Source organism: Amia ocellicauda, chromosome 5, assembly GCF_036373705.1.
Source record: "Amia ocellicauda isolate fAmiCal2 chromosome 5, fAmiCal2.hap1, whole genome shotgun sequence".
Classification (NCBI taxonomy): Eukaryota; Metazoa; Chordata; class Actinopteri; order Amiiformes; family Amiidae; genus Amia; species Amia ocellicauda.
Window position 1 is genome coordinate 46,139,079 of NC_089854.1, and position 27,512 is coordinate 46,166,590.

At 39.3% G+C, this 27,512-nt stretch overlaps 1 protein-coding gene across 1 annotated transcript; it reads right to left on the reverse strand.

Moving 5' to 3' along the window:
• Positions 1 to 441: 441 nt before the first annotated feature.
• Positions 442 to 27,512, reverse strand: gnptab (N-acetylglucosamine-1-phosphate transferase subunits alpha and beta). The gene is made up of 21 exons (XM_066705476.1): positions 27,177 to 27,512; positions 24,934 to 25,019; positions 24,345 to 24,464; positions 23,499 to 23,549; positions 22,530 to 22,732; positions 21,044 to 21,108; positions 20,093 to 20,227; positions 11,472 to 11,633; positions 11,199 to 11,378; positions 10,672 to 10,842; positions 10,314 to 10,437; positions 9,823 to 10,038; positions 7,987 to 9,113; positions 7,548 to 7,747; positions 6,957 to 7,176; positions 6,167 to 6,280; positions 5,850 to 5,935; positions 4,869 to 4,967; positions 4,309 to 4,476; positions 1,154 to 1,244; positions 442 to 583 (listed from the first exon to the last, which is right to left on the reverse strand). The coding sequence occupies exons 1-21, from the start codon at positions 27,303 to 27,305 to the stop codon at positions 512 to 514; spliced, it is 3,819 nt and encodes a 1,272-aa protein (XP_066561573.1). The 5' UTR covers positions 27,306 to 27,512; the 3' UTR covers positions 442 to 511.

A 27,512-nucleotide genomic window follows, 5' to 3' on the forward strand; every position in this document is an offset into this window, starting at 1 on the left:
GCATTCACCAGCTTTAGTTTACAGAAATGGCTGGGAATAGCTTGTCCAGGGATTAATTCCACTGGGCGTTCCTCGGGGGAGGCTCAAGTTTCCAGCGTTACACCCATTTGGCAGGGTCCCGCGTTCACACCAGCTGCCTTTCCATCCAATCCCCCGTTTTTACCACTGGATGAAATGTCAGCAATCCAAAGCTGCACAATCCAAAACAGATGAGAGCTGCCAATCAAGGGAACGTGTGGCTGCCACCCAGGCATCTGTCTTGCAGGGAGATTCAGGCTCCACAGTGACTCCTCTGATGAGGTTCCATATTGCAAGTAGCTCCTGATGATTCCTTGGCACTTTGTACTGACAGCTCTTCAGTCTCGGTTGTTAAACCTTGCAGTCTGTGTTTGGAAAGCCATCTCCCCCCTCCCCCTCCCCCTCCCTCTCCCTCTCCCTCTCCCTCTCCCTCTCCCTCTCTCTGTTTGTCTCATGCAATGCTGGGAATGTAGGTAGATGCGAGAAAGTCTCCCTAGACTCGCTCAGGGTTGATCTCCTTGTTGATCCTTCGTCTGGGGAACAGCTTGCGCTTCAGTACGATCAGCTGAAGAGTAAAGACAGGAAAATATTTAAATACAAAATGTGTTCAATTGAGTTCTGAAATATATTACTGGCTGTAAACACAGATTAAATAAATAAATAAATAAATAAATAAATAAATAAATAATCTGTTCAATAATGGAGCACAAACTAATAAACCACCGACCGGTCAGCTTGCCACCCACCTAACTTTAAACCGTTTGTTTCATATCTTAACTCAACAGCCCTCAGAAACATTGTGAAGCACCTTACATTTTGTAGGTATACAAATAAATAAATAACTCTGAATATCATCAGATAGGGTTTAGAGATGCTCAGAGATGCCGCCTGAAAATGTCTTATCACCACAGGAAATGTTCTGAAAAGGTCAGTCTAGTCATTAACCTTTACCAGACCTCTTCAACAGGCCTTTTCTTAAGCAGACACTTGATTTGATAAAGTAAAAACATAAAAAACGTCACTATTTTTATAATTTTATCAAGGAACTTGCTAAAACAATTACAAAAACTGAATTACTATTTGACACGTCAGCTGATGCGAGTACATCAGTTTACAGTAATAATCAATGACTCACCTGTTCTGCAAAAAATGAGATAATTGTAAACACAACCAGAGTGACAAGAACACAGTGAGTCCAGAACTTCAGCTTATCCCTATACACTCTCCTGGAAAAAGACAAAAAAACACAAAAAATGTAAAAAAAAATTTAAAATAAAAATCAGACTGAAGGATAGGATAATTTACATAGAAACCAGTGAATATCTACTCTCTTCATCCATTTAATGCAAATGTAGAAATTTGTTTTACGTTTTTGAAAATATTAAGTTTTCACGAATATTTGTAGCACAAATAACATAAATTAAAATATGACACACGCACACACTATAATCAGTGCTCAGCGGGATTTGCAGATCAACAGCTGAGAAAATAAAAATCACCACGTTGCAATACTAGACTACCATGTTCATAAATCACACCGATCATCACTAGAGCTGCTTACAAGATGTCCAAGTAATTTCGAATCAAAGAATACTCAACTTTAATAAAGACATTTCAACTCCTGTGTTGGCCCTTAATTCATAAACTTACTTTCGTGGCAGAAACCCTAATCTGCTGTATATTAATTTAATAATTTAATTCATTAATTCAATCATTAATAGACACAGAATTTTAAGCTACTTGGGTTTTAAACACTTTTAAAGTATGCTATTGCATTTTTCAGAGGCCCCAAAAAATGCCACGGAAACAAAATTGACAAGCTTTATTGGAAAAAACAAAACTATAAAATAAATCTGTTCTTTGCAAACTGTTATTAAGTGCACATAAATTGTGTAGACTTAGCATGAACAAGGTTCTACCAAAATGCAGAACACTTGCTGGCACACTTACTCCCCTATAAAGACTGTGATGCCTTGTATTCATGATGGTGAATAATGCTTTAATAGATTATATTTATATAGCATTTAAATGTGTGACAATAACTATGATGTTCCAATTGGAAGATCTCAAATCAAGATCCTATGCTGATTTTAAATTCATCTAGACAGACAGCAGAATCACTTTATTCACAGATGCTGGTTCAAACTTATAATGCTCCCTAACTGGCCCAGGAGAACAAGTAAAGCCAATGCAACTGCTATTAAAAATTCCCTCCTGATCCCTGCAGATGTTAAAGAGCTCTTGGATTTAGCTACCACTAAATATACCAGCCATCTTGGCAGACTCCGTCTTTCTCTTCTGAAGAAGGCGGCTTTACAAAAAAGGCTTTAACTACAAAGTCTTTCAGCGGGAGACTGCAAAAGGTTACGTTTCTACAGGACTCCAGTTCCATACAAGGTCCTTGTGGAATACATTTACACAATCACTCTGTAATCCTAGTATGGCAACAGAAACGGGTGTCATGAAATAAAAGCCCCCAGTTGTGGTAAAACGATATAAACTGGCATGTCAGCGTCAACAGACTAGACCCAAACTATCAGTTACAGCCACTGGCCCTTAACATATGATGAAGTGTTACCAGAGTGACAAACTCTATGGCTAGCAACTCACTGGGACATCAAATACTACCTTCAATCAAGGATTATGATTGTATGTGTAGGGGTCAAAATCATGAGAATTAAATGTATAACATAAGCAGTGACACCTATCCAAAATAAACTGAAGTATAAGTTAAATGTTTGTAAAATTGCACTTAATTATTTGTCATCTATACCTATTCTAAGTTTACTGTGTCATCCTAGCAAGTAGTATAATCTAGTGCAGTGACTCTCAACCCTGGTCCTGGAGTACCACCTGCCCTGCTGGTTTTGGTTCCAACTGAGCTCTCAATTACATAATAGAACCCTTAATTTAACTAATAATTTGCTTACATTTGACTTTTTAAATTGTGTAACTGATAAAAAGTTGGTTCCTTAATAAGATAAGTTCCTTATACAATTTTATACTTAACTTAAAACCCCTATGGTTTAAAATAATTAAAAGGTAATTAAAAGTAATTGAAAGCTCGGTTGGAACAAAAACCAGCAGGGTAGGGGGTCCTTCAGGATCAGGGTTGGGAACCACTGCTCTAGTGAATTAATTAAAGATACAAGGTGCCAACCCTAAGTCCTTCAATTCTACATGCATAATTTAGTGTAATGTAAGAGTTTACATTTTGTTCCTTTGCACTCCAGCAACATACAAACAGTACACCAAATATGATCTGAGCACACTCTGTAGCATGTTAACAATGTGGTACAATACAGGTAAACGGTTTTGGCAAAGTGGTTATTTATATTACACACACACACACGCGCGCACACACACGCGCACGCACATGCACACACGCGACCTCACTGAGTGTAACACATCCCCATTTTAGTTCATTGCAGGTCAATGACAGATTATCATTGGAAGGCAGTATGAAGTGAGTTGTGCTGGCTGTCAGTGCATTGACCCATGGATCACAAGAACAAAGTTGGGGAAAACAACAGCCTTCCACTCCACTGAACTCGGTGGGCTCTCTCGTTGGCACCAGCCCAGTTTCAGAGCACACACGTTGACAGCTAACAGCTTCTATTTTATCTGCTCTGAGGTGTTGAGATGAAGGGGTCATTAATTATTCTTCTCTAACAAAGATCTGAGCTGCTCACAGGCCTCTGTTCCTCATAAATCATGAGGAGAGCTGAAACCATTCAAGGCTTTGGATAGGAGACCAGTCTGATCTTCGTTACACATCTACTAGAAATGCGAACTGCTTCTATCAATAGAAATGATGTGAAGGGAAACACTGACAGAGGTCCAGTTTCCAAGAAGGAAGGAACCCCTGCGTGTTTATATTCAGAGCAAAACAAAGAGCACTGCAGTCAGAGGACACACAATTAAAAAGCACATAAAAGTAAATATATTTGTTTTTTGCGGGGTTTGTGTACTTGCCAGTAAACAAAATATACTGATAAGTATAGACAGAGATGGATAGGAACAATAAGGTTCAGACGTTTGCTTGCCAAGTCTTCAAAGATAGTACCGAGCTTCAGAGTCACATTTGTTTTTCTTGTAAACAGAAACGGTTTCACAGTTAATTTAAGTACCTACCTTTTCTGTCATCTTTCAAGTTCTTGACATCTACGGATACATAGGTTTCAAAATATCATGACCTATAACATTAGCATCTGTAAGGCCTAAAATATTGCAGCATATACATATTTGTTTTCATGTAAATGACCCAGCCCTGCCCACCAGGCACCGTACCATTCCTGCAGCTCGTGCATATGGAGGAAGCGGTTCCTGTACTCCCTGGGCAGCTCGAACTGTGAAGGGATGGGGAACATTGACTCGTAGAAATCCCGTAGCACTGCCTTCACCGTTGGGGCGTCCTTGTGGCTGTGATCAATGTTGTCATTCAGGCAAATGAACTTCCTGCAAGATTGCCGCAAAATAAAAAAGTCTCATTAAGTACATACTGTTGTTCACCTCCACAGATTGACAAAGTAGGACTAAGACAGATTTATTGAAGGACCTACAGAGTCCCAGAGTCCTGAGTTTCAATATAGTGTCCTACAAGGTTATGACTTTCTTTCCCATTTTCCACTCAAGAGATGGTTATTGAAGTAGCCTTCATCAGAGCTGGATTCAGGCATACCTCGTGCCATGATGTCACAAAGGGATTTGGGGGTGGCAGGGACTTGGCTTGCAACATGAGCTTCTAGATGCAGCAAGAGCTTTCAATTTCATTCATGAACAGGGAAAAAAAAAAAATGTACACTTAATAATAAGAAGCTGTTGTGGGAAGAAATACATCGTTACAGTACCTGGGGTTTTTCCGGATATCATCAAGTTGACCAACCACATGGGATACGTTTGTGCGGACCATTTTGAAAGCAATTTCTTCTTCACCCATGATTTCAAACCTTTCCAGATTAAAAACAGCATGAATAACTGTTACTATTAATAATATATTTCTTACTACCACCACCACTAAATGGGACAAATACTGACAAAGCTCAATTCAACAGTCAAGAAGAACACTTTGCCTTTGTGAAAAATGTATTACAGGCTACAGTTTCCGAGGTTGGTAAATTATTTACTTATAAGTAAATTCAGTAAATTTGAAAATCCTTTACCAGCTTTGGAAAATCAAATCAAATAAAAAATCATCACAGTGAACATATGAAACAAGCATTCAGGACATGACAAAAACAAAATAGAAAACCACAATTAAACCATTTACAATGCCCAAAGGTTTAAACTAGGGCTACAACATTCAAATATGTAGGTCTTCGAATATTAATTCGAATTTAAACTCGAATTTTCGAATAGTAGGAATAACAATATATAAAAAATATTTTTTAACAAAATATTCATTTTATTGACAAATGTGTTTATTTTGGAGTCTTGGAACTAAAATAAAGCATTGAGAAACACACATTTATGCATGTTGATCCTGTAGCTCCAAACAATAATATAAAAAAATATATTTTCCTCTCCCCGCAATATATCACCTAAGTCTCAAATTCAATATTACTGTACAATGTTTTTTACAACATTTCAAAATATTAGGCATATTTTATTTTCAGATGCACAATCATATATGTTGTACTTCGTCACAATCAGATTTGCAGACAGTGCAGCATACGTTTTTGTTGATATTTTTTGGGGGGTAAAAAAAAAAAAACACACCATTTTGTTCACCATCATGACATCAAATAGAATCACTGAAGACTAAAAATCTAAATTGATATTTGTTTTTAAACAAATTATTTGAATAGTTGATATGAATATGGATGACTTACTTGTATTTGTTTTGGTCTCTGTAAGCCTTGTGGATGCGCTCTGTAATGGGTTTGCAGTTGATTACCAAACCTTTGGTCACTGGAGGCTGTGAAGATGAAAACAGATGATCAGTGTCTGTGGTTTACACTTTCTTGCACAACAGAAGCCAGCGCCATTCTACTTATAAACTGCAGACAGGGGGAAGAGGTCAGTCAATTGAGGTTGATAAACACTTATGACTTAGAGAATTGACACACAAAGACCAAAATAAAGTAATTGATTTGTACTGTCTGTGCTGCTCACAGTGACAAGCAAACAGTTGCAAAGTGTTTCTTACCATGCTGGGATCATAATACGCTTCCTGAGTTGGGCTGACAGCGTTGATATGAGTGATATTGGCAGGGAGTGTTTTTGAACAGTTAATTAACATCTGCTCCAGTCCAGTTAAATCCTGCACAAAGAGAACATTTGTTTAGCCACCAACCACAAAAAACAACAGGGTAAATACTACTAGCTGAGCTATGGTACAATGTAACTAGTATGCAACTGTGTAAGAAAAGAACACTGAATTTATTAAAAATCAAAATTTAGCTTTGTTTTTATGGTTGAAAGTTATTTTCAGAGGGGAAAAAAATGCTTGTACTAATGATGAATTTAATCTGGGTTTATTTAAGGGCTAAAAAAAAGAAGTAAATAGAGTTAACAATTTGTGTTGCCTCACTCCCTCCCACCATTGTTAAATTATTATGGTGCAACACTGACTCTTGGGCAAGTAGTTTCTTGTCAACTAATTCTGAAATAAATCCTCATTATGAAGATGAGAGGGTAACCGCAAACAAGGCCAGAGGAACAAACTGTGAGTGATTGATGTCATTGGATATTTCTTGGGGTGGAATGAAGAAGCAGCCAAAATAGACACCAGTGTCTTGGTCAAGACCTAAAAGTTCAAGAACGATGCAGTTGCTGGGTCATTCAGAGCCTTTCCAAGGTTAATGAAGGAAGTTAATCATCTCAAAACATGGTTTAAAGCATGTGAGGTAATCAAAAATAATAATTTAAATAAAAAATCCAGTCCTAAATATACTTGTCCAAAAGATGCATAAAAGAGCAGAGAGCAATGGGGTCACCTGAAGACTGAGAGGGAGCTCGTGGATCCTTGTTGCCAAGGTGCGGATCTCCCTGTCAGACAGGATCCCTGAGCTGTCAGTGTCCACCTCCTCAAAGACCTGCGAAATATTGAGCTGCTGTACGGCACTCATCAGGTAGTAGAAATAGGAGAAGGCGAACTGCATGTCCTCAGAGTGCCGTACCTTGTGGGACGAGGTCTTGTCAAACTCTTTAGGAAACCTGAGTATATAGACAAGGGTAACGCTTAGCACGAGTGAAGTCAACATTCATTCCACAACAGTGTCAGGGTTTTCTTTGCTTTGTAATGGCAATCCAGGAAAACCGAAACATTTAAATAAATAAACAAACAAAACCAATGACAGGAAATAAAGTACACAAACATGTCTGTAGACTGCTGCTTCTACAACCACTCTTACCTATAGAACTGCGATACATGAAGGTAAAGCGGTGTTTAAAATTTGTAATTTCTGGTGAAGCAGCTTTTTGGCGCTTTCTAATTACAACACATTTTTCCCTGCCCCCCTTTTCTTTTCGTCTGCAGTGGAAACACCCCAGCAACAGCTGAACAGACACACAATCTGATTCCTTACATTTCCTGGAGCTCCTGCATGATGATGCGATCGATCATGTGAGGCATGTGGGCGGGAACTTTGCGCGATGTGAAGCCAAACTGGCCATTTAGCAGCTTGTTGACATAGCGCAGGGAATCGGCGAATGTGTCCCTGAGCTTCCTGCCAAGAGCTTTGCGGTCGGTTTCGTACAGGAGCACCTTCTCAAGCCTCTCCTCTTCCTTGGGGGAGACAAACGGGGAGAAATCATTAGAAATTATGCAGAAATGCCAAGAGTAAAAACACATGAACTTGAATACATTTTACATTGTGTGGTTAGTGAATATGATACGTTTCACTTGACTTGTTCACTGTATCAGGAACGTAAACACCACAGAGCAGCCTAAAGCTGGGAGGGGAAACAAAAAAAGGTCAATTACATAATTGAAATAAAAATAAAAATGTGAATTCATAAACTCACTTCCAAGAGATCCTGAAAGTATTTCCTCCTCTCCCAAGGGAGGAAGCCTCGGTCACCATGAGTGTAGTGCTGGAGTCTCCGGCCTAGCAACACTGGGGCCTCACCCTCCTTCTGAAGAGGTTTCTCTTTAAGCTCTGCCTCTTTAAGTCTGTCTTTGTCCTCCTGGTTTCCATCCGTATCCTTTACCTTTGACCCCCCCCCTACAATGGCACTTAGTATTTTCAGGGGAGGGCTTTTTTTGGTTATAAGTTGCAGCCTCTTGTCAGCAGGCTGTTTCTGCAGCACCTCACCTGCATGCTGGTCATCAATTTTTATTTGGATGGCAGATGGGGCAACTTGCCCTCTAGCGATCTCTGGCTTTGGCGTGGCTAGCAGGGGCTGGACTTTGTCTTTCTCCATGTCCTCCCCCACAAGGTCTTTGTAGGGTTTGTGGGAGTCCGGCCCCTCCTCCAATTTTGCCTGCGCAGTTTTGACAGTGCTTGAAGTATCGCGCCTTTTCTCGACTTCTAAAACCTTGGCTGAAGCTCTAAAGGGTTCCAGCAGTGTAGCTTTTGTTCGATTATAGCCTTTAAGAGTGATGTCCCCGTTTGCCAGCATTTCCGACAGTTTTTGCAAATCCCTCTGAATGTCAGGTGGCAGTAAGGTAATATTTAGTGCAGGCACATCCATGGACACCTCCGAGGCCCTTGGTGGTCCTTTGTGAATTCTAGGACTTCGTTTGTCTTCAGGCACATCTTCAAACAAGATCTCTTCCTCCAGAGGTATAGTGGGGGCTTTCACATCACTGCCATCATCCTTCTGAACCTCGGTCACGTTAGGTTTTACGACCTCCCTGGTGTTCACATCTACGAAGAGAGTTATTTTAAACTCTTGGTCATCCTGGTCCTGGAAGGTGAAGTTGTACTGGATGACGGTGGCGTTCATGCCACTATGCATGAGCAGATGCACAGTTTTCCATTTATTGGCAACAGAAGTGTGGCGGACAATGGGGTTGTCGGCAACATAGGCCTCAGAGATTCTCTTGGCGATACCAGCGAAGCTGAAATAAGGTTTTACCTCACTCTGCGGAATGGAGTAGTGGGTCTTATTCTTCAACAGAGTTACTTTATACAATTGGTTGAAGTGATCTGAAATAAAATAAAATAAATGTTAACGATGGTATACCTGCAACAAACTGCCATCACTTGTGTTTTGTTCTTCAAATGGCAAGATGTTGATATTTTATTAATTATTCTAGTAACTTCACTGTGTAATACAATTAACTTTAATACTGCAACAATCACAAATGATTGATTCAGCTGCTTAGTATGTTAATGAATGCAGTTCCACAATAAAACACATTTTTAGTGTGTTTTAAGTTGAAGCTGGATAAAAGGCAGCCCTCAGCCCCTCACGGATTTTGTAAATTATACAGTTTAATGCAGACTCTCTTTTCCTGAGAGAGGTTAAGACCTTGGTTATTCAGACTATTTAGGAATAGAATCCACATACAGAGTTCAGCTGGTCTGACTCAAAACTGTACCCCAAAATAGTATTTTTACTACTGTAAAAAACCTCTATAACCTTCTAGTCCAAACAAGCAGCTTGGATTTGCAGTCAAAGCAAAAACTGGTCTAAATATTGTGCTCTGGATAGGAAAGAAGAAAAAACAAGCTGCGCAAGCCAACAAATTGCTAATCTACCAGCTCAGTACTGCTGTACCATATTATAATATGTTAACTTAATTTTCTTTGTGTATCCTGAACACGTTACTGGCAATTAATGTCGGCAGTACTTAAAGAATATACAAATAAAACAAATACATTAATAATGGCCTCTGTTGACAGGAACACTTACCTTTCCCACAGTCTCCCACATCGAAGCCACATGACAGGACGTTACAGGCCTGATCGCAAAATTTATCCGCCAACCACGAGTTGGCGCAGCCCTGGTTGCAGTAAGAGATTCCCCCAATGCCCCCCAGACCCCCACCAAACTGCCAGGCTTGTCCATTTCCCCCAATTGCCCCTGCTACTCCAACTCCTGCACCAAACCGTGTGCTCCCTGTCGCACCTGCAAAGAGAAAGGAGTAAACAGCAATTAAAGACAAACCATCAATGACAGGGAACATCTGCTACTGGGTGTGAAGGTGGAAGTCTATATACACTCCTAGAAAGACTAAGTCACTTTTGCTTTGTTATAAAATGAACATCACCTTGTATGTTATGGTGAACACAAATCCTTTGGCCTACCTATAGATTTACTGTGATGCACACCAGGACTGACCTATTCTATCCCATGTAACCTGACAGAGAAATCTAAAAAGGAAAAAACAAAAAAGTGCTAACCCAGGCAGTCTCCCCCATCCCAGTCGCAGGCAGAGTTGTTGCAGGCTTTGTCACAGTAACCATCCTTGATCCAGGACCCGGGGCAGCCCTCAGCACAATTGGGGACTGGCCAGGTGAGGTACACCTGCAAAGACATTTAACCCTTAGGAACCCAGCAAGACATACAAATCCCAATCAGAGGCCTGGTTTATTGGGATGATGCACATTTTCTGCCAAGCCTGTTAAATGTAGTACAATAATGAAATTTTACAAACAAGAGCAATGATTTTTGGTTAGGATTTAGATAAATGTTCAAATGAAACATACGATAGTCATGGACATTATTAATGAGTAGTTCCACATTCCACCTCAGACTTACTTTCTGTCCCTTGGAGTGGCTGTAAAAGTCATCTGGCCAAACGTCCTTCCCAAACATAACATCATCATTCAGGTAAATGAACTTCTGTGAAAGCCCAGGAATTCGATGGATATGACTTTCAATAGCAGGGGAACTGAATGTAGGCAAATGGCTTTCATTCAAGAAAAGGTCCTAAGGGAACAGAGGGCGAGTGAATTTAATTCCCAACATACAAAACATGTATGAAATGATTTTCACAGAGAACAAATAGCAGGGTTTAGAGGAATATTACTTTCCTATGCGTTTCTACAGTGTTGGTAATACACCTCTTATTTTTCACTACCAAACTTAAAAATCCTTATACATTTTTTACAAATAGGTAGCTGAAGTCTCTGTCTTCAAGGTGAGAAAGCTGAAGGCGAGACGTATGCCTTGCAATAATGCAGTGTGTGGTTTTACTTAACCCGCACCCTTAAATTTCTACGGCTCACTTGGGATCAGTTTTTCAAGCCAGGACATCGCCCAGACACAGGTGAGTGGATGGTTACCTGATGTGTGACAATGGTGACTCTGGGGTTGTCCAGGTTGAGCCAGGAGGGGATCTGTCCATTGGTGACAATGAAGATGTGTCTGACCCACGGTGCGTGTCTCTCCACAGATCTGAGAGAGTAGCGCAGCTCCTCGTTGTCCTCAAACCGGCTGGCTGACACGTCCTCATCCTGCTTGGACTGGGAAACCAGAGGGATATGAGTTAGACTTCCAGCTGAGGCCCAGCTAACACCACCACCACACAACAAAAACACACAACAAAGCATGAATACCTGGCTGATGGCACTCAGGTCCCAGAACAGATAGGCAAGGCTGACTGTGAGCTCCTTCCCATCTATTGTTAGGTTCTTCTTGGCTTGCTGGGTGAGCTCCGAGAAATCCTTGGGACTGTTCAGGTGGAGAAGGGCAATGCTGGCTTCCGAATATAGCTGCAGCTGCATGAGGCCAATAAAGAGAGGTTTAGGGTTGTGTTCTGCTTTCCCGAAGGAAATTCAACATCAACATCATTATTCACAGGGATCCAAGCCAAAGATACGAGCAGAGCATCCTTCCTCCAGCCAGATCATCGGTTAACTAGAGGTTTCCTCCCTTGGCCTTGAGGGATTTTAATATTGAGGGAAATATTGGTCAACTTTTCCAATGGTCTATCCCCCTGGCATAATACATCTATATGACCAAATATAGAAATAGTCCAAAACCAATTTTTACATTCTAATGTACACTTGAAAACGCTTAAAATAATTCAGACAAACATACTCTGCGCACTCAAAACTTGGAGAAAACCGAACTTCAAAAATAAGAGCATTTAAAAAGCAAGTGAGAATATAAAAGTGCAGAAAGCAAACTTCAAAACTTCAGTAGAGTCTGGCCTCAATATAATTCAGCTCTGGATTTCCAAAGAATGGGGAATGGGGCAGGTTTCTACCTTTATGCATATTAACTGTACTATAGGATTTTGCTGTTTTAATATTTACTTTTGCAGTTACAATATTTATGTAATTTAACAGAGGGATACGAGTTCTATTTCCCACTGATGCCCAGCTCAAGTGCAACAAATCTGGAGGTATTTTGTTATAATGAAACAGCCCTCACCACAGGTTATATACACGAGCTGAAATGAAAGATCCCAACATTTTTCCATATGCACAAAAAGCTTATTTCTCTCAAATTGTGTGCACAAATTTGTTCACATCCCTGTTAGTGAGCATTTCTCCTTTGCCAAGATAATTCATCCATCTGACAGGTGCGGAATATCAAGAAGATGATTAAACAGTATGATCATTGTACAGGAGCACCTTATGCTGGGTACAATAAAAGGCCACTCTAAAATGTGCAGTTTTGTCACACAACACAATGTCATAGATGTCTCAGGTTTTGAGGGGATGTGCAACTGGTTGCTGACTGCAGGAATGTCCACCAGAGCTGTTGCCAGAGTACTGAATGTTAATTTCTCTACCATTATCCGCCTCCAACATCACTTTAGAGAATTTCGCAGTACCAGCCTCAGAACCGCAGAGTATGTGTGAACACGGCAGCCCAGGACCTCCACATCCTCCACATTCTTCACCTGCAGGATCGTCCGAGACCTGCCACCTGGACAGCTGATTAAACTGTGGGTACAACCAAAGAATTTCTGCACAAACTGTCAGAAAGCGTCTCAGGGAAGCTCCCCTGTGGCTCGTCATCCTCACCAGGGTCTTGACCCGACTGCAGCTCTGGTGGATATTCCTGCAGTCAGTAGGCCAACTGCATGCTCCCTCAAAACTTGAGACTTTGAAATCCACAGATTAGGCCCTAATGAATTTATTTCAATTGACTGATTTCCTTATATGAACTGTAACTCAGTAAAATCTTTGAAAGTGTTGCATGTTGCATTTATACGTTTATTCAGGGTAATAACCACATCAAACCCATGGAATACTAAAGTAAAACCATGTTAAAACTGCAACAAATCCTATAGTTAACATAAAAAGGTAAACTTGAAAAAGTGTAGCAGCATCACAAAAGAAGAAAACAAACAAAATCAAGAAACCACTCAGAAGCTTTTGCCACAGTGTCAAAATACCCTGCATTCACCAGCTGAGAAGTCATGCTTTTCCTGCATCTGTTCACAAATCACCCATGAGAATAACAATTCTCCACACCGATGTAAAAGGAAACATTACAACGAACATCCACACACAGATTGGTTCTAATAATAGTCTGACCAGATCAAAATATGGGTCAGTATCAAAATCATGCCTTATGCATCTGAAAGAAGAGGACTACAGCCCATGAGCTCATTGACACCAATGCTGAGCATGCACCTTGGAGGAAAGGAAGCTTGCCCACTGGATGAATACTGCTATTTCAGTCAGCATTGTGAAACGGGGGGGAGGTTCCTGGAAGATAAAGGTGACGCCATCCCGTTGTTAAAAATGGCTTTTCTGCTAACCCACCCAGTGGTCTTGATTTTCACAGCTCAGACAATGCCTGACTTATGACTGAGCAGACTATTAATACACATCCCAAAAGCATTTTGTTCAGTTTATATCACTGAAAATGTAGTGAAGTCTTTGAGGGGTGCACCAATCTCACTGTAAGCTCAGTTATTATGTCAAAAGACAAGGGCCTCTGCCTCTGACTCTGATGTACCTGCGAATCACAAATTACATATAAAAAAAGTGGTGAATTCACCCAATACAATCTTGAGCCTTTAGTGGCTTAAGAATCACCGCTGAGGATTTCCCAATAGGCCTTTAGTGAGTGGCACAGAGCAGATTCAAATTTGTGGTCTCCATCACTTTGCAGTTTGGATTGAGCATTCTCTCAGCTTAGACTTGTGGCAATGCCAATGTGTTGTTTTTCTTGGTTCTCAAAAACTTAACTAGTCAATTAAGAAAAGCCAACACTCCTCACTGTTCCACCATATAGCAATGAATACGAACCAATCTGGTCTATAACAACAATGGGAATGTGCTAGAAAGGATGAGAGCCTTGTCTGTCCTTGAGGATATTTCTTGCCTTCCTTTTATTGGCTTAAAATAGATGACAAAACAAAAAGAACCCAGTCTCCGAACACTTTCTACATGGTACAGGATGATTAAAGCATCCATCTGAATAGATCTTCATCAAGATAAAACATTCAACAGCTGTGAGACTAAATCAGGCACCAAAAGCTCAAGATTCTCTACATCTCAAAGCATTCTCCACTAACACCCACACTTTCCAGCTGGGAAGCTGTGGCAGCTCTTCCTGAGAAGGGGTGTGTGCTGACAAGTTGACCTGAAGAATGAGTGAATGTTTGGCAAGGCCTACCATTACCTCCGCCAGTAGAGGGTAAACAGGAGTCCATAAGTCCTGCACTTTATTTAGGAAGGATTGCAGAACACAAGGCAAGCAACAAATAATTAAATTAAAATAAATGAACACTGAACATATGAATACATATAATAAGAAAGAAAATAGAAGTCTCAGGTGGGGACACTGCTGTTGTACCTAGTTTGCTCCATTAAAAAATTGGTTATTGTATGTAAAATAGTGTGATATTGTAACAATTGTAAGCTGCCCTGGATAAGGGTGTCTGCTAAGAAATATAAATACCCTGTAAGAGCTGCCTTGAACATTTCAGCAACAGGTACTTCCTTAAACAGATTAATTGAAAATCAGAAAGATTGTAAATTATATTGTAAAAGCTCTCCATTGCCCAGGTCAAAGTATATGACTACAGCAACTGTCATGCAATTAGCAATAGCAACATACAATTCTCAAAGCCCATTAATCTTGTCAGTTGTAAAATGCTGCTAAATGCTCTTCAACCATTATAGGCCTGGGTCTTGTAGTTTAGCTTTACAGAAGCCACTACATCATATGAGTTAAAAAAAAAAAGGCACTTTGACACAAATCATGCCATTAAGTGTGTTTTTTTGTTTAAATCAAGGGTGTTTTACTATGCCAATCAATTTCCCGTCAACACCAGCAGACACGAGACAAGTCTAAAAGAGTAGTTAAAATAATCTGGTGCTTAGAATACTTATGATCAGGTTTTATCAAACTATAGCACCATCTGCTGTGCAGATAATGGCAATATGCTGCCCTTATAATTCTGTTATTTAGTAACATCCAGAAAAGTGCTACTGGAATGCTGCTTTAACAGCTGAAGAATACACACACACCAACACACGCACACACCAACACACACCTGAAAATGGCCTGGTTAAACCAGACCCCCGGGTGCCATGAGCACATGCCAGTGGGTGGGCCCTGCCAATACAATGGAGGTAGGTTTTCATCAGCATTGCTATCAGTCGGACGCTGGCTATAAATACTTCAGAGTCTTGATCCTCCGTGCTTCACAGAAATGGTGGGCAAGCACCAGGAACAAGTGAAAGAGGAGAAGCCTGCCTATTGTGTGATAGATGACCTAGATTCTACCCTGCCACTGAAGAAAGCATATCAACACCAAGGTTAAATCCGTGTTAGGTGTCCAGAAGACAATGGTCTACACGACAGACTCAGTCTCCGGCCATGGTTACACTTACACTGTTAGAAAGCAAGTGTCTAACCAATAATTAAAACGGTAATAGGAGAAAACAAATCAGAACAACTGGAGAGTGGAATGTTACTAATCACACTTATCTGATCTCCATCCAGACCTACTTGATATTCCAAAGTTCATGGTGTACATTATCTAAGCTTGTAATGAGTGAGTTTGTTATTTTTTAATATGGTAACCCTATATTCCATGAAAGTGTTTATAATAAATGCTGAAAGAAACTTTAAAAAGCTATTTTTGTAATTACCCAGTAACAATGGAAGTACGGTTTCAAACTTTGTCCATTGACCATCCCGTCCCAAAACTTCCTCTCTTTTCACACTCCATCAAAAGCCAAACAGTCAATTAAATTGTCTAGTTTGGCATTCTTCAATATTGAGGAACATCATCATCATACTCATGAGAAGATAGAGGCTGATAAGAGTAAGTCTTGTTTCTAAGAAATTGATCAGGATTGAAGTCAATGATTCTATTAATAAAGAGATTCAATCTTACAATTTTCTTTTCTCCCTTGATTACATTTACAAAACTATATGATTATCCTTATGGTTTCTTGATTTTGTGCACATTTGTGCAAAGTTGTCTGTCTTGCTGCAGGAGTCTTTTGCCGAGGATTGCAACTTACTTAGCTAACAAGACACAAGGCGGAGATTCTGCCATTCAGATTAACTAGGTTCGCAGACTGACACCTTATCAAAGCAATGGTCTGTCAAACTGTTAACTTAAACAGAGACAGAAAGAGGAGAAGGTTGGAATAACCATGTTAACCTTTCTTTGTATGGCCCTGGCGGGGCGCCACACAAAACAGTTGTTCTAAACTTACACAGAATGCACAGAGGTAGGGTTTCAGTTTAATACCCCTGCTATTATCACATGACAGTCCCTCATCAGGAATTCGAAAAGGCAGACTAAAACCCCCGAGCTGGCATAGAACTGGTGTGTCTAGGGAGGGAGATAAACTTTATTATTGCCACAGATCCCAGACAGTGGGCATTCCTCCATTTTACAAGAGCAGGCATGCAACCACTGCCATGTACCATTGTGGTGCAAATATTAAGGATCACCCTTAATTAAAGAGCTTTAAAGAATAATCAGGGTAACAGTCTTTGCTTAGCTGGGAAAAAAAACTCCACATTCTCCAAATTCATATCTTGCAGCAGATTGATGAATACCTAAATCAACTGCATAGAATAGGGATGCAAACAAAGACAAAAATCCTTCCAGGAGGCTATGTACAACATACTGCAATCAGAAAGGAGGACTGAATTTGCAGACATTGTAACATGAAATTGTAGGCTAGTATAGCTCTATATACAGTATAGATTCTCTCTACAGTAAATGTAATATGATTTTTGTTGTATATTGTTTAAAATTACAGAGCAAGTTATCGAAGAACTGAAGACTTGTGGCCCTGGTGTCTGAACAAAGTGTCCCACTGTACGTTTCCCCGTAACTTTCCATTTTTGTTTAAACATTTTTCCTTTTATATTATTTAAAGTATACCCAACCTTAGTAGCAGTAGAATCAGGTGAAAATGCTGAGAGAAGAAATTCAGAGTTGGTTACCATTGTTGTATAAAAAACATCAATACGGTTTCAAACTCAGCCCCCACCTTGTCCCCTTCACAGGATTGCTGACTCCATTTGAAACACTGCAGCGCCACCTTGAGGTTATATAGAGGGAGCTACTGTACCTTTATAACAATTAAATGCATTTCAAATGATGAGATAATTAAATAAACCATTAAAGGAGTCAAACTGATAAATTATGCAAATTCATACATTACATTTGCCATTCCATTCCGCTTTACATTTCATTTTGCATTTTACACCCCATTTGCCATTTTTCAGTATCTATTCTGGATTGTCTGTGGTCCTACATAATGTTTCACTTTATAAATTAGCACTACAATGATCTGAAGCCTGCTGGTGTATCATAATGCTTCATGCTGTGCAACATTACAAAGTCTTGACTTAAATGAGATTAATCTTTAAAAACTCTTCTGGAAACAATTTTTGTTGTTGTTGATCAATCTTTTTACTAGCACAATAAAAACCTGGCCCACCAGAAAGCCCTGCAGAGAGTCAAACATGTAACACAATACAGTCTACAAACAAATGGGAAATGAAACCCAGAGCTCTGTAGTTTATTGTATTGCAATGTTTATTTTCGACTGCTCCACTGGCTCCAGCAGCTCAGTGGTAGACTGTACTGTTAGCTCAAGTCATCATCAAACCTATGAAACTCTCGTTTACATGAATGGGCTGATTACAGGATGAAGTGGATAACATGAATCTCTCTCAAGGCTTCAAAAAAATGCTGTATCTTTCATAGCAGACAGCACATTTCAAGCTTTTGACTGTAAAAATAAATCAATAAAGTTGAAGATGGAGGAACAAAACCACTACCAATTCCAGCTTCCAACACAGTAAATTCACCAGTGTTGAATTAACTCCAACAGTGTTAAAATTAACTCTAAAAAAGTGTTTATATAATCCACACTCACCAGAGTAAAATTAACACTTTCAACAGAGTTGGTATTTTTACACTGCCTCAGAGTTAAAAGTTCTGCTCTCAGGGAGTTAAATAACAACTCTTAAAAGTGTTTATTTTATTTAACACTGCACTACTCTCACCAGTGTTAACTCTGTTAGTCCATTAAATTGTTAAACCCCTGTTTACTCTACTTTTATCAATCAAACGATAACAAGCAATACAACAAGATTTGCTTCTATACACTCTGGATGATCAGAAATGTGTATAATTGATACTATGTATTAAAATCTAGCAGTCCTTTGTTAGAGAGAGAAAGAGAAAATATATATTGGTTTACAATTTACTTTTCAGTAAATAAATACCCAGACCCAATCAAACACACAAATGGGACAGGCATATACAGGTAATGCTTACAAGCACCACCACAAACCGATAAACAGCCAAACAGTCTGGTTTGGGGTTGACTCAAAGATATGAGTTCGTATTTAGGGTGGAAAAATCTGACAACACAAATATAAATACATCGGTGGGTAAAGATACATTTTACCCTCAAACAATACTTAATATACAATAATTAACATTTATACAATTATTAAGAAAAAAATAAAACCATAAAACAATTATTCGGGAAACTACCACAATGCATTGTGGGTATGGTAAATTCTTTGGTTTTAAATTCAACACTCTTTAATTTGACACCCAGTATTAATACTGACTATCAAGATGGTTTAACTGAATCTTTTTAGTGTTGAAACAACACTGATTTTAACACTATATTATTAACACTGGGATTTCAACACTACAGATTTTGCTGTGAATGGTTTAATGAGGGTAGGAATAGCAGATTAGGTTTTACCCAAAATAAGTTAAAAACAGTCTCTACTCATAAACAGCATGCATGACAATAGCTCATCCTGAATAACTCATCAGCGCCTCACACTCTGGTTGAAGAATGACAAAATATGAAAGATGAACTTGTTCTTCCAGTCTTTGGTAGCATGCCAATATGAGCAATCTTAGAGCAAAATAAACTATTGTGAATGTGCCAAGACTCTCCATCACACTCATGCTTCAGGACCCCAGCTTCTGTCTAATCCTTGAAGACAGCAATACAAAAATACTGTCTTTCAATTTGTGCCATTTTAAAATTGTAGAACATGCACTGTCTTCCTTCGGGCATCACAACACGGAAGGACAGAGCTCTCTAAGGACACCCAAGGGTGGCTTTTGGCAGTTCTCACACAGCAAGTGTCAGAGGCAGAAGAGCACTCCTGTTGCACAGTATGCATGTAAGACATGGCACTAGAAGACTGCAGGTTTTCACACCCCATCACTCAGCGAAAGACTCGCAATCACACCACCTAATGAGGCAAGTGTCACATTCATTATGTATTTTCCACCCCCACCCTGCATTTTGTGAAAAAAAAAAAAAAGACTGAATGTGAGAAGAAAAAAAAACGTACACTGCCTACAGGGACTTTTCAAATACCATCTTGAAGGGTTTTGGAGACACTTTACAACTTAATTTTGTTTGTGGTTTCTGTAAAAACCAGCAGCACATAAAGATGTTATAAATAGGATTAAAAAAAATGAAATGGCCCTTTTCATGACGCATCTACTTAGCTTAAACGTTTATGGGCCACATCAACCTCTCCTGCCCCCAGACCTTATTCCAAATTTTGAAACAGCTTACTTTTTGAGAGTGTGTCTCAAAGGGCATTTTGTTCAGGCACAAAGTTTACTCTCTTTCTTTCTTTAAGATTGTATTCTTCTCGTGTTGACACTCTTCAAGAATTCTGCAGCTCACTTTTTCAAGCATGATGGCACACCAATGTGTCACAGCACCCTGGTTAATAGACTTACCCTTTTGATTTTGCTGGTGACAGACTGTGGGAGCTTGACCCGGAGCTGCTCGGTCTCCTTAAAGGAAGCTGGAAAGCCGCTGAGGTACGCCAGACTCTGCATCAAAACCAGCCCAGGAGCTTCCTTGTCAGTAGTCTGCAACAGGGAGAAGGAGAACAACACATTCCAGCAATGCCTATAAAGGAAGTCTACTCAGTGTATTGACATTTCACAAAAAGAATAACACTTAAAAACTCACACACACAGCCACTGTCACTTAAACACAGGGCTTAGGCTACGGTACATTTGATTACCCATCTTCAGAAAGCAGCATAAAAAATACAAATATACAAACCGAAATACCACAGCTTCTTATTTTGCATGTTTTCAAATTACTTTTTATAATGGGTGGGTAAATATATTGTTATATAATTAATATATAGAAGTTTATTATTGGATATAATTGCACAAAACTAGAAGTGTAATGTTACATAACAATACAATTTTGCAGATACTTACATTCCTTCTAACTGATCCTTTCCTTCAATTTTTGTAATTTGAAATCTGTAGTCACATGTTTAAAACTTGTAACTCCAGTAAGTTTATAAGATTCCTATTAGTGATTGAACCTCAATCCGTTCGGTATCCTGTACTGTTAATTAGCTTCACGTAGATTACTTCTGAAACATGTTTCTGAATTAAACTGACTTTCTTTTAAAGATGTGACTCCCCAGTTGCACTCTCCCTACGTCCTGTTGTTCAAAGACTCTATTGAACTCGCACTGAATACAGCAGGCAGATTACCGAAATCAAAGCAGTTTTAAGTCATTAGAACTCTTCAAATCCTAGTTAATGTTTCAAATCTTCCTCTAAAAGTAGACTGTCTGGCAGACACTACCCAAATGCTACGGCATTAAAGAAACATAAGGTGGGCCCTTTTATCCAATTGCCATCAAAGTGTTAAAGACACACCAGGTATCCTCTTGAAATAGAGAGCTTCAGGCTTTCATTTGGCACAGCAGCGTGAGCTTCATTTGCTGAAAGATGAAGGGAAGAAGAGAAAAACACCTGAGTTTGCCGCATTTTTAAATAAATCAATTCGTATAAAGTTGTTTGCACTACTGAGCCTTTCAAAAGAGTATGTATATACAGTATTCATAATCCAAGCAGTTTTGACCCTTTTTTCCCTGCATTTAAAGTTCTTCAGATAGTGTAGCCAGGATCCATTCAATTACAAGAACTTGTAACATAAAAACTACACATAATGCATAGTGTGTCTGTGGTGCATTGTCTGAAGGATTCAAAGGCAGAAAGAACGATTACACAAGATGAACCCCATGAGCAAACTCTTAACAGAAAATAAAAATTACAGTTTACAATCTCTTTCACTCCATTCTGAAGCATGTGCTAGTGGCCTTTCTTTAATAAAGTGGTTCAGAAGCTCTGAAGGAACAGTTAAGTGAACTTGTGAGGTTCACCCTGGACAAAAAAAAAAAAAAACTCCTTTGGTTAAAGTCCTTTTTTCTTTTCATATGCATTGCTTGCACCTTGGAGTGTGACCCATGGAAATTTTGAGATTATTTTTCACGTCATCATGGGGATGGATATTTATTTATAGAATTGCACACTTTAACCAAAATACATTTAGCCAAATCAGCCTCAATAACATCTGCTAATGTCATCCAGTCCCTGCTAGCCTGAAGGAATGCCTTTTTCTATTTTCTTAATGCTAACAGCAGGCACCTACTGATCCCCCTAATGAGTGAGTCATAAAGGATAAGAGATTCTGCAACAAAACAAATGCTGATAGGCTTGTGTAACTAAAAAATGGTAGTTTGGTCTTTTAAGAAGAGCTACAGTGAGGTCTCTTAAAACATAATTAAACAAATACAACATTCCACAGGTTCTCTCTCCTATTTTGGTAAGGCGAATATTTATTATATTTATTACATAAGTTGCTGCAAGTTGCCTGACTTATGTTAATAACACAGATGTTCCAATAAGGAGACACTGATTTTCGCATTGTCCACCCATCATAAACAGGTAACACAATTACATCCAAATGCCAGCTGGCTGATTTGTATACAAGTCTCCTGTTTTCCCATGCTTCTCTTAAGGTCTCTGTATTCTTACTGAAAAATGCATAGGCATTAGGTCAAAATGATAGGCGCACCTGGTAATCCTCCTAATCAAGAACAACTAGCCTTAATCCTAAAGCTGAGGCCTAAAGATGTATCTCTAAAAAAATCTCGATTATCAAACAGGCGGGGTTTAGACCACAACTTCAGATTACACAATCAGTTTCCCCTCCTCTCTTTATAGCTTGTTGTGGCTGTAGTGGAGTGAGAAATAGATTTTACAGATTGTCTCCTTTAACGATTTTAGAGCTGCACCAATAATGTATTTTCTTGCATCATGTACTGCTTGGAACGAAGGAAAATAGAAGACCCTTGGCTACCTTCAGTCTGGGTGTCAAACATGAGAACAGTGACGCTGGTGATGGGGTTCCTGGGCTTGGCCACGTGCACAATCTGTTTTGTGGAGTGGAAGGAGGGGGAATAGGAGGGCAGGTCCTTCAGAGTGATATTTGCTGGCAACCCTGGGTCCAACACAAGCATCGGGACTTTGATACAATGGGACAACAGGCATTCTGGCTTCTCGCTGCAGCAATGACAAGACACGCAAAAACAAACAGAAGAACCGTTAACAACAGAAAATAAACCTTTTGCCTTCAATTCAAATAGTACCCCGCACAGGTATACTCTCGTGTCAGCACAATTTGAATGTGTCCTAACCTGCTTTTACACAAGCCACAAAACAAAATAACAACAACAGTGCACTTCAGAGTAGCACAAGGCACAGACTGGTTTAGCCTTGGAACCGGAAACAGGCTTGATCGATTTGACACAGCAGATTATCTGAATTGCAGTGCGGCGTCAGAGACAGTCAGACAGTGTAGGCGCTGTGTTCGAAATTTCCAAAAGGATGATTAAAAAAGGACAGTAAAGGTCCAAATGTAAATAAAAATCTAGACACAAAAAGTACAAATCTCATATAACGCCCCCTTAATGCAACAGTATGCACTTACAATACAAGTTCCTCAAAAAAGCATTAAAAACACTTGTCATCACCAACAGTTCAATGTGGAATTCATACATATGTTGAGGTTCCCAATTCCTCTTAGGAACTTCAGATTGAAATCATGACAGTCCATCTTAACCGAGGGAGGTCGTGGACATATTTTCAAATTTTTTATATCATACCTTAAATCGACTAGGAAGCCAAACCCCTATAAACGATTACAATTGTATAGCAAGCACATCTTGTAGGCCCCACTTACTGCGGTTTAAGGTTCTTGAACACAGGGTAATGTGGATTTGCAGCTGACATTTTGTTATCACCTTTTTAAACGTTTTATCAATCTTACCTCGGTTTTGGCAATTCTGTAGCATCACTGGCATTCCTTCCAAGATGTTCCCTTGGGTAGAAATAAAGGAAAGAAAAAAATATATACTTTCTCAGATCAGTTGAGGTGGGGGGAGGGGTTATTTTAATCACAGTGTTTAACTTTTCAGATCCATTCTTGCAGACTTGGAGAAATAGTGGCTAGGGCATACTTATATGTAGCACCTTTATTCTAATAACAAATTGTTGAAAGGCAATTTCTGAAAAGTTAGCTCTTTTAAAATGATGCTTCATAAGACTCTGGAGTCCAAAAAGGCTCTCTATTGCTGGCTGTCTAACTGTATTAATATTTCCAATGGCACATGAAATGAAGAACAACACTGCAGAGCATGGCAGGCTGTATTCAAAAGGCATTTTGTTCAGTTGTTATTTGAAAATTGCCCATATTATTAAACTGTTAAGAGCAAAAAACAATACACAGAAGCATCTGAAAATACTAGCCTGAACTGATATTTAATAACATAAGGGTATAAAACTGAATGTGAGACTCTGCTTACAGTTTGCGTAGTGGAAGTAAAAACATATATATCTTTAACAACATATTATATAAAAAAAAAAATGATCATAGTACGTGTTTTTTTTATGTAATTTACATAATTTAGCTGACGTCAGGAAAACATCATGTAAGGAAGAATAGGTTTAGTAGTGAGGAGGAGGGAAAAACATGAAAGAAAGAAATGACTGAACCTCCAAGAGGGGAACGACCAAGCCGCTTGGACAGCCCATGAGCTCCATCACTGTGGACCCAGGCAGCCCAGTTTCCGAGTTTGTCTACAGAGGTAAGGAAGCTATGCTGTTTTAGCTTTACCTCAGTGCTCTCTGCTCCTCCTCCATGGCTTCTCGGACCGTGTGGAGTTCGCGGATTAAATTGGTGTCCGTCCCATTCACCCAGGTGTACACCACATCGATTGGCATGGGCAGGCACAGTCTACAGGTGGAAGAGGGACCGATGAGTGATGATAAAACTTGCCCAAACTTGATTGCATGCTCAAGGCTTGGGCATTCAATGGTTTATCACACCAATACAAGTTACACAATAATGAAGGATGGTGATGATTCAAGAGATAGAATAGCTTCTGATCAGTGCCACGCATCCCACAAATACATCGAAGAGCTACACAATGCATGTTGCGGAGTAGACCAGCATGCAGTGTTGCTCCAGTAACTCAAAACCAGGCCGTTATCCATCTTGTCCATCAGTGACACACCAGGCTTTTCTGCCCATTCTCCACGGTGCCCTTGCTTAAACACATTGAGAGAACAATAGACCTACTAACATTAATGGTAATATTTTATGTTCAGAATGACTCCAAAAGTGACTTTAAGGCATGTGTACACTCACATCAACGGCAGGTCAGGACGATACAAGCTGAAGGAGAACTGCATCCTAAACTCACCGGTTTTGGAAGGATTTGCCTGCCACATTATCTCGATAGGAATCGAACAGCACATGATACTGGTCGCGACTCCACTCCACCACAACCTGAAGGAAGACAACAAAATTAGAAGCCTCTAATACACAGTTACTTTACTTGAGATTGAAAAACAGGATCCACTTTACTTTGCTTGGCCCATGTAGGTATTATTATTATTTGAAATGCTCAAAATAAATCCAAAGGTGCATACAACTCCGAATACATTAATTTAATGGCATTAAGGGTAGCCACTAGTGATGGACATACATTTACATGCTAATGATCTCATAATGTCAATATTTTATTTGTCTCTGGTTCAGTCTAAGATTTTGAATGATAACATTTTGACTCATTCATTTTTGGGTAAGTCTCTACAAACTTTGCACACCGTCTTGGTGCTGGTGCCCGTTCATCTTGGCAGATTGACTAAAGCTCTCTCAAGTTGGATCCCTAATGGACAGTAGTTTTCACGTTTTTGTACAAATTCTCAAAAGGATTCAAGTCAGGACTCTGACTGGGCCACTCAAGGACATGCACTTTCCTATTCATAAGCCACTCCAGTGTAGACCTGGCCATTGTCCTGCTGAAAGGTGAATTTTCACCCCAGTATGAAGTCTTTAGCAGAACTCAGTAGCTCTTTAATTGTTGTCATTGGCCTCACAGTGGCATCCCTCACCAGTTTCCTCCTTACACAGCTGCACAGTTTGTAGGTACAGCCTGGGTGATACAATGCACCATCGATTTCTTCAAGTCTGTGTTCATAAGGATATTCAGAGACTCCAATATTTTCTTCTGTAACCTTCTCCTGATCTGTGCTTTTCAATTACTTTATCCCTGACTTGCTTTTAAAGCTCCTAGGTTTTCATGGTTGAGTCTTTGTTTGAAACTCACTACATGACCAAGGAACCTCAGAGACATGTGTTTGTATTCTGAAATCACCACTATTACTACACACAATCAATGGCAGGCTCGTTAAGGTAATTTTGTGCACCTGCATTGATTTAGGTTTGCACACAGCAAATTATTTGAAAACGTATGCAATCATGACATTTGTATTTTTATTTGACATTAAATTATCCATTTACTTTTTAGTTTTTGCTTTGAATGTGTAGATTTGGTTGTGTATATAATACATATGAATTCCTACTTCAAAGTGTCACAACTGCAAGCTTTAAACCAACAAAATGTAAAAACAGGGTTGGAATACTTTTGCAAGGCATAGTAATACTAAACATGTTTAAACTATAAAAAGTAGTAGGCCTATTTACATTATTGTGCCAATATTTAATGCTAAAACCTGAAAACATTAGATTCATGACAGTCACTACATTACTCCATTTAGAATAATACAATGTAATCTTATTATTTACATAGACATTATAGACCATCTATTTGCTTATAGATTATTTTAAAGAAAGAGATGAATTATCAATAGGAAGAATGTCCTTGTGAAATTACTTATAAATCTGGGGCTGTTTTATCTTTTCTTAAACTTCCTGACAAATAATAGGATACACAAGCTATGTAGACTGTAGGCTCTATTTTGAAAAGCAATGCCCAAAATTTAGAAGTCCACAAATACACTTTTTCTTAAATGTATGTATCTATTTATTACTGAGACAGTCTGATCTGTATTTTGTGTGTCAGCAGAAAATAAGGTTTATCCAACATGGGATTAATCTGGATTTGCACAGTTCACCTGTTGTGAGTCTGGTTTGACATATATAGATACACACACATATAACTTCCTATATTCACATTTTTGTCAAACCACATAAACTAGCCATTTATTCAAGTTCATAAATGATAACACTTTTGCTCATTCATTGATTAAATCATAAATCGGTGACTCAAAGGCTTAACAACAAATCTGGTGCATTATGTTTTTATATTTATACACAACATTGCAGCTGACTGGCTTGACAACTTGATCAGGCTTCCCCTGGGGATCAAACTGTTACAGTTGCATGAAGACCACTGTACAATTCACTACAGACTCTTTGGAAGCATGCACAAACCGTGGACACATTTGTGAATAAAGTCTTGTAGAGATAATGATATCAACATGCTTCCTGTGTCAGCCTAAAACCCAAGTTTCGAAATGAGTTTGAAAACATTGTCCAAAAAAACAAAAACAAAAACGGAAGCGACACGAAGCTTACTTGTGATGCACTGTTTCACCTACAACAGTTGACTTTAACATTAAAATGCAAACGCCCACTTACCTCTCCAAACTGAAAGGCGGACACGATCATGAGGACAATGCCTCCAAAGCAGAGGTACAGTCCATAGCGGTGAGACAGACAGGTGTACGTCTGTCTCTGCAGCAATTTGAGCAGAGAGCTGAGTACCATGACTAATCCCAGTTTCCCATTCCCCCTCAGCCATTCACCGTGAACAAAACGACATCACTGCTATAACACACTACGGATAGAAACCATGAAAGTGAAAAGAAACAGACAAGACACATATTACATCTGGCGCACACTTATCAGCTGACCGTGGTGAAACTGTCACAAGCGATGCATGCCAGCCTACACTTCCTCACCAACAGAGCACAC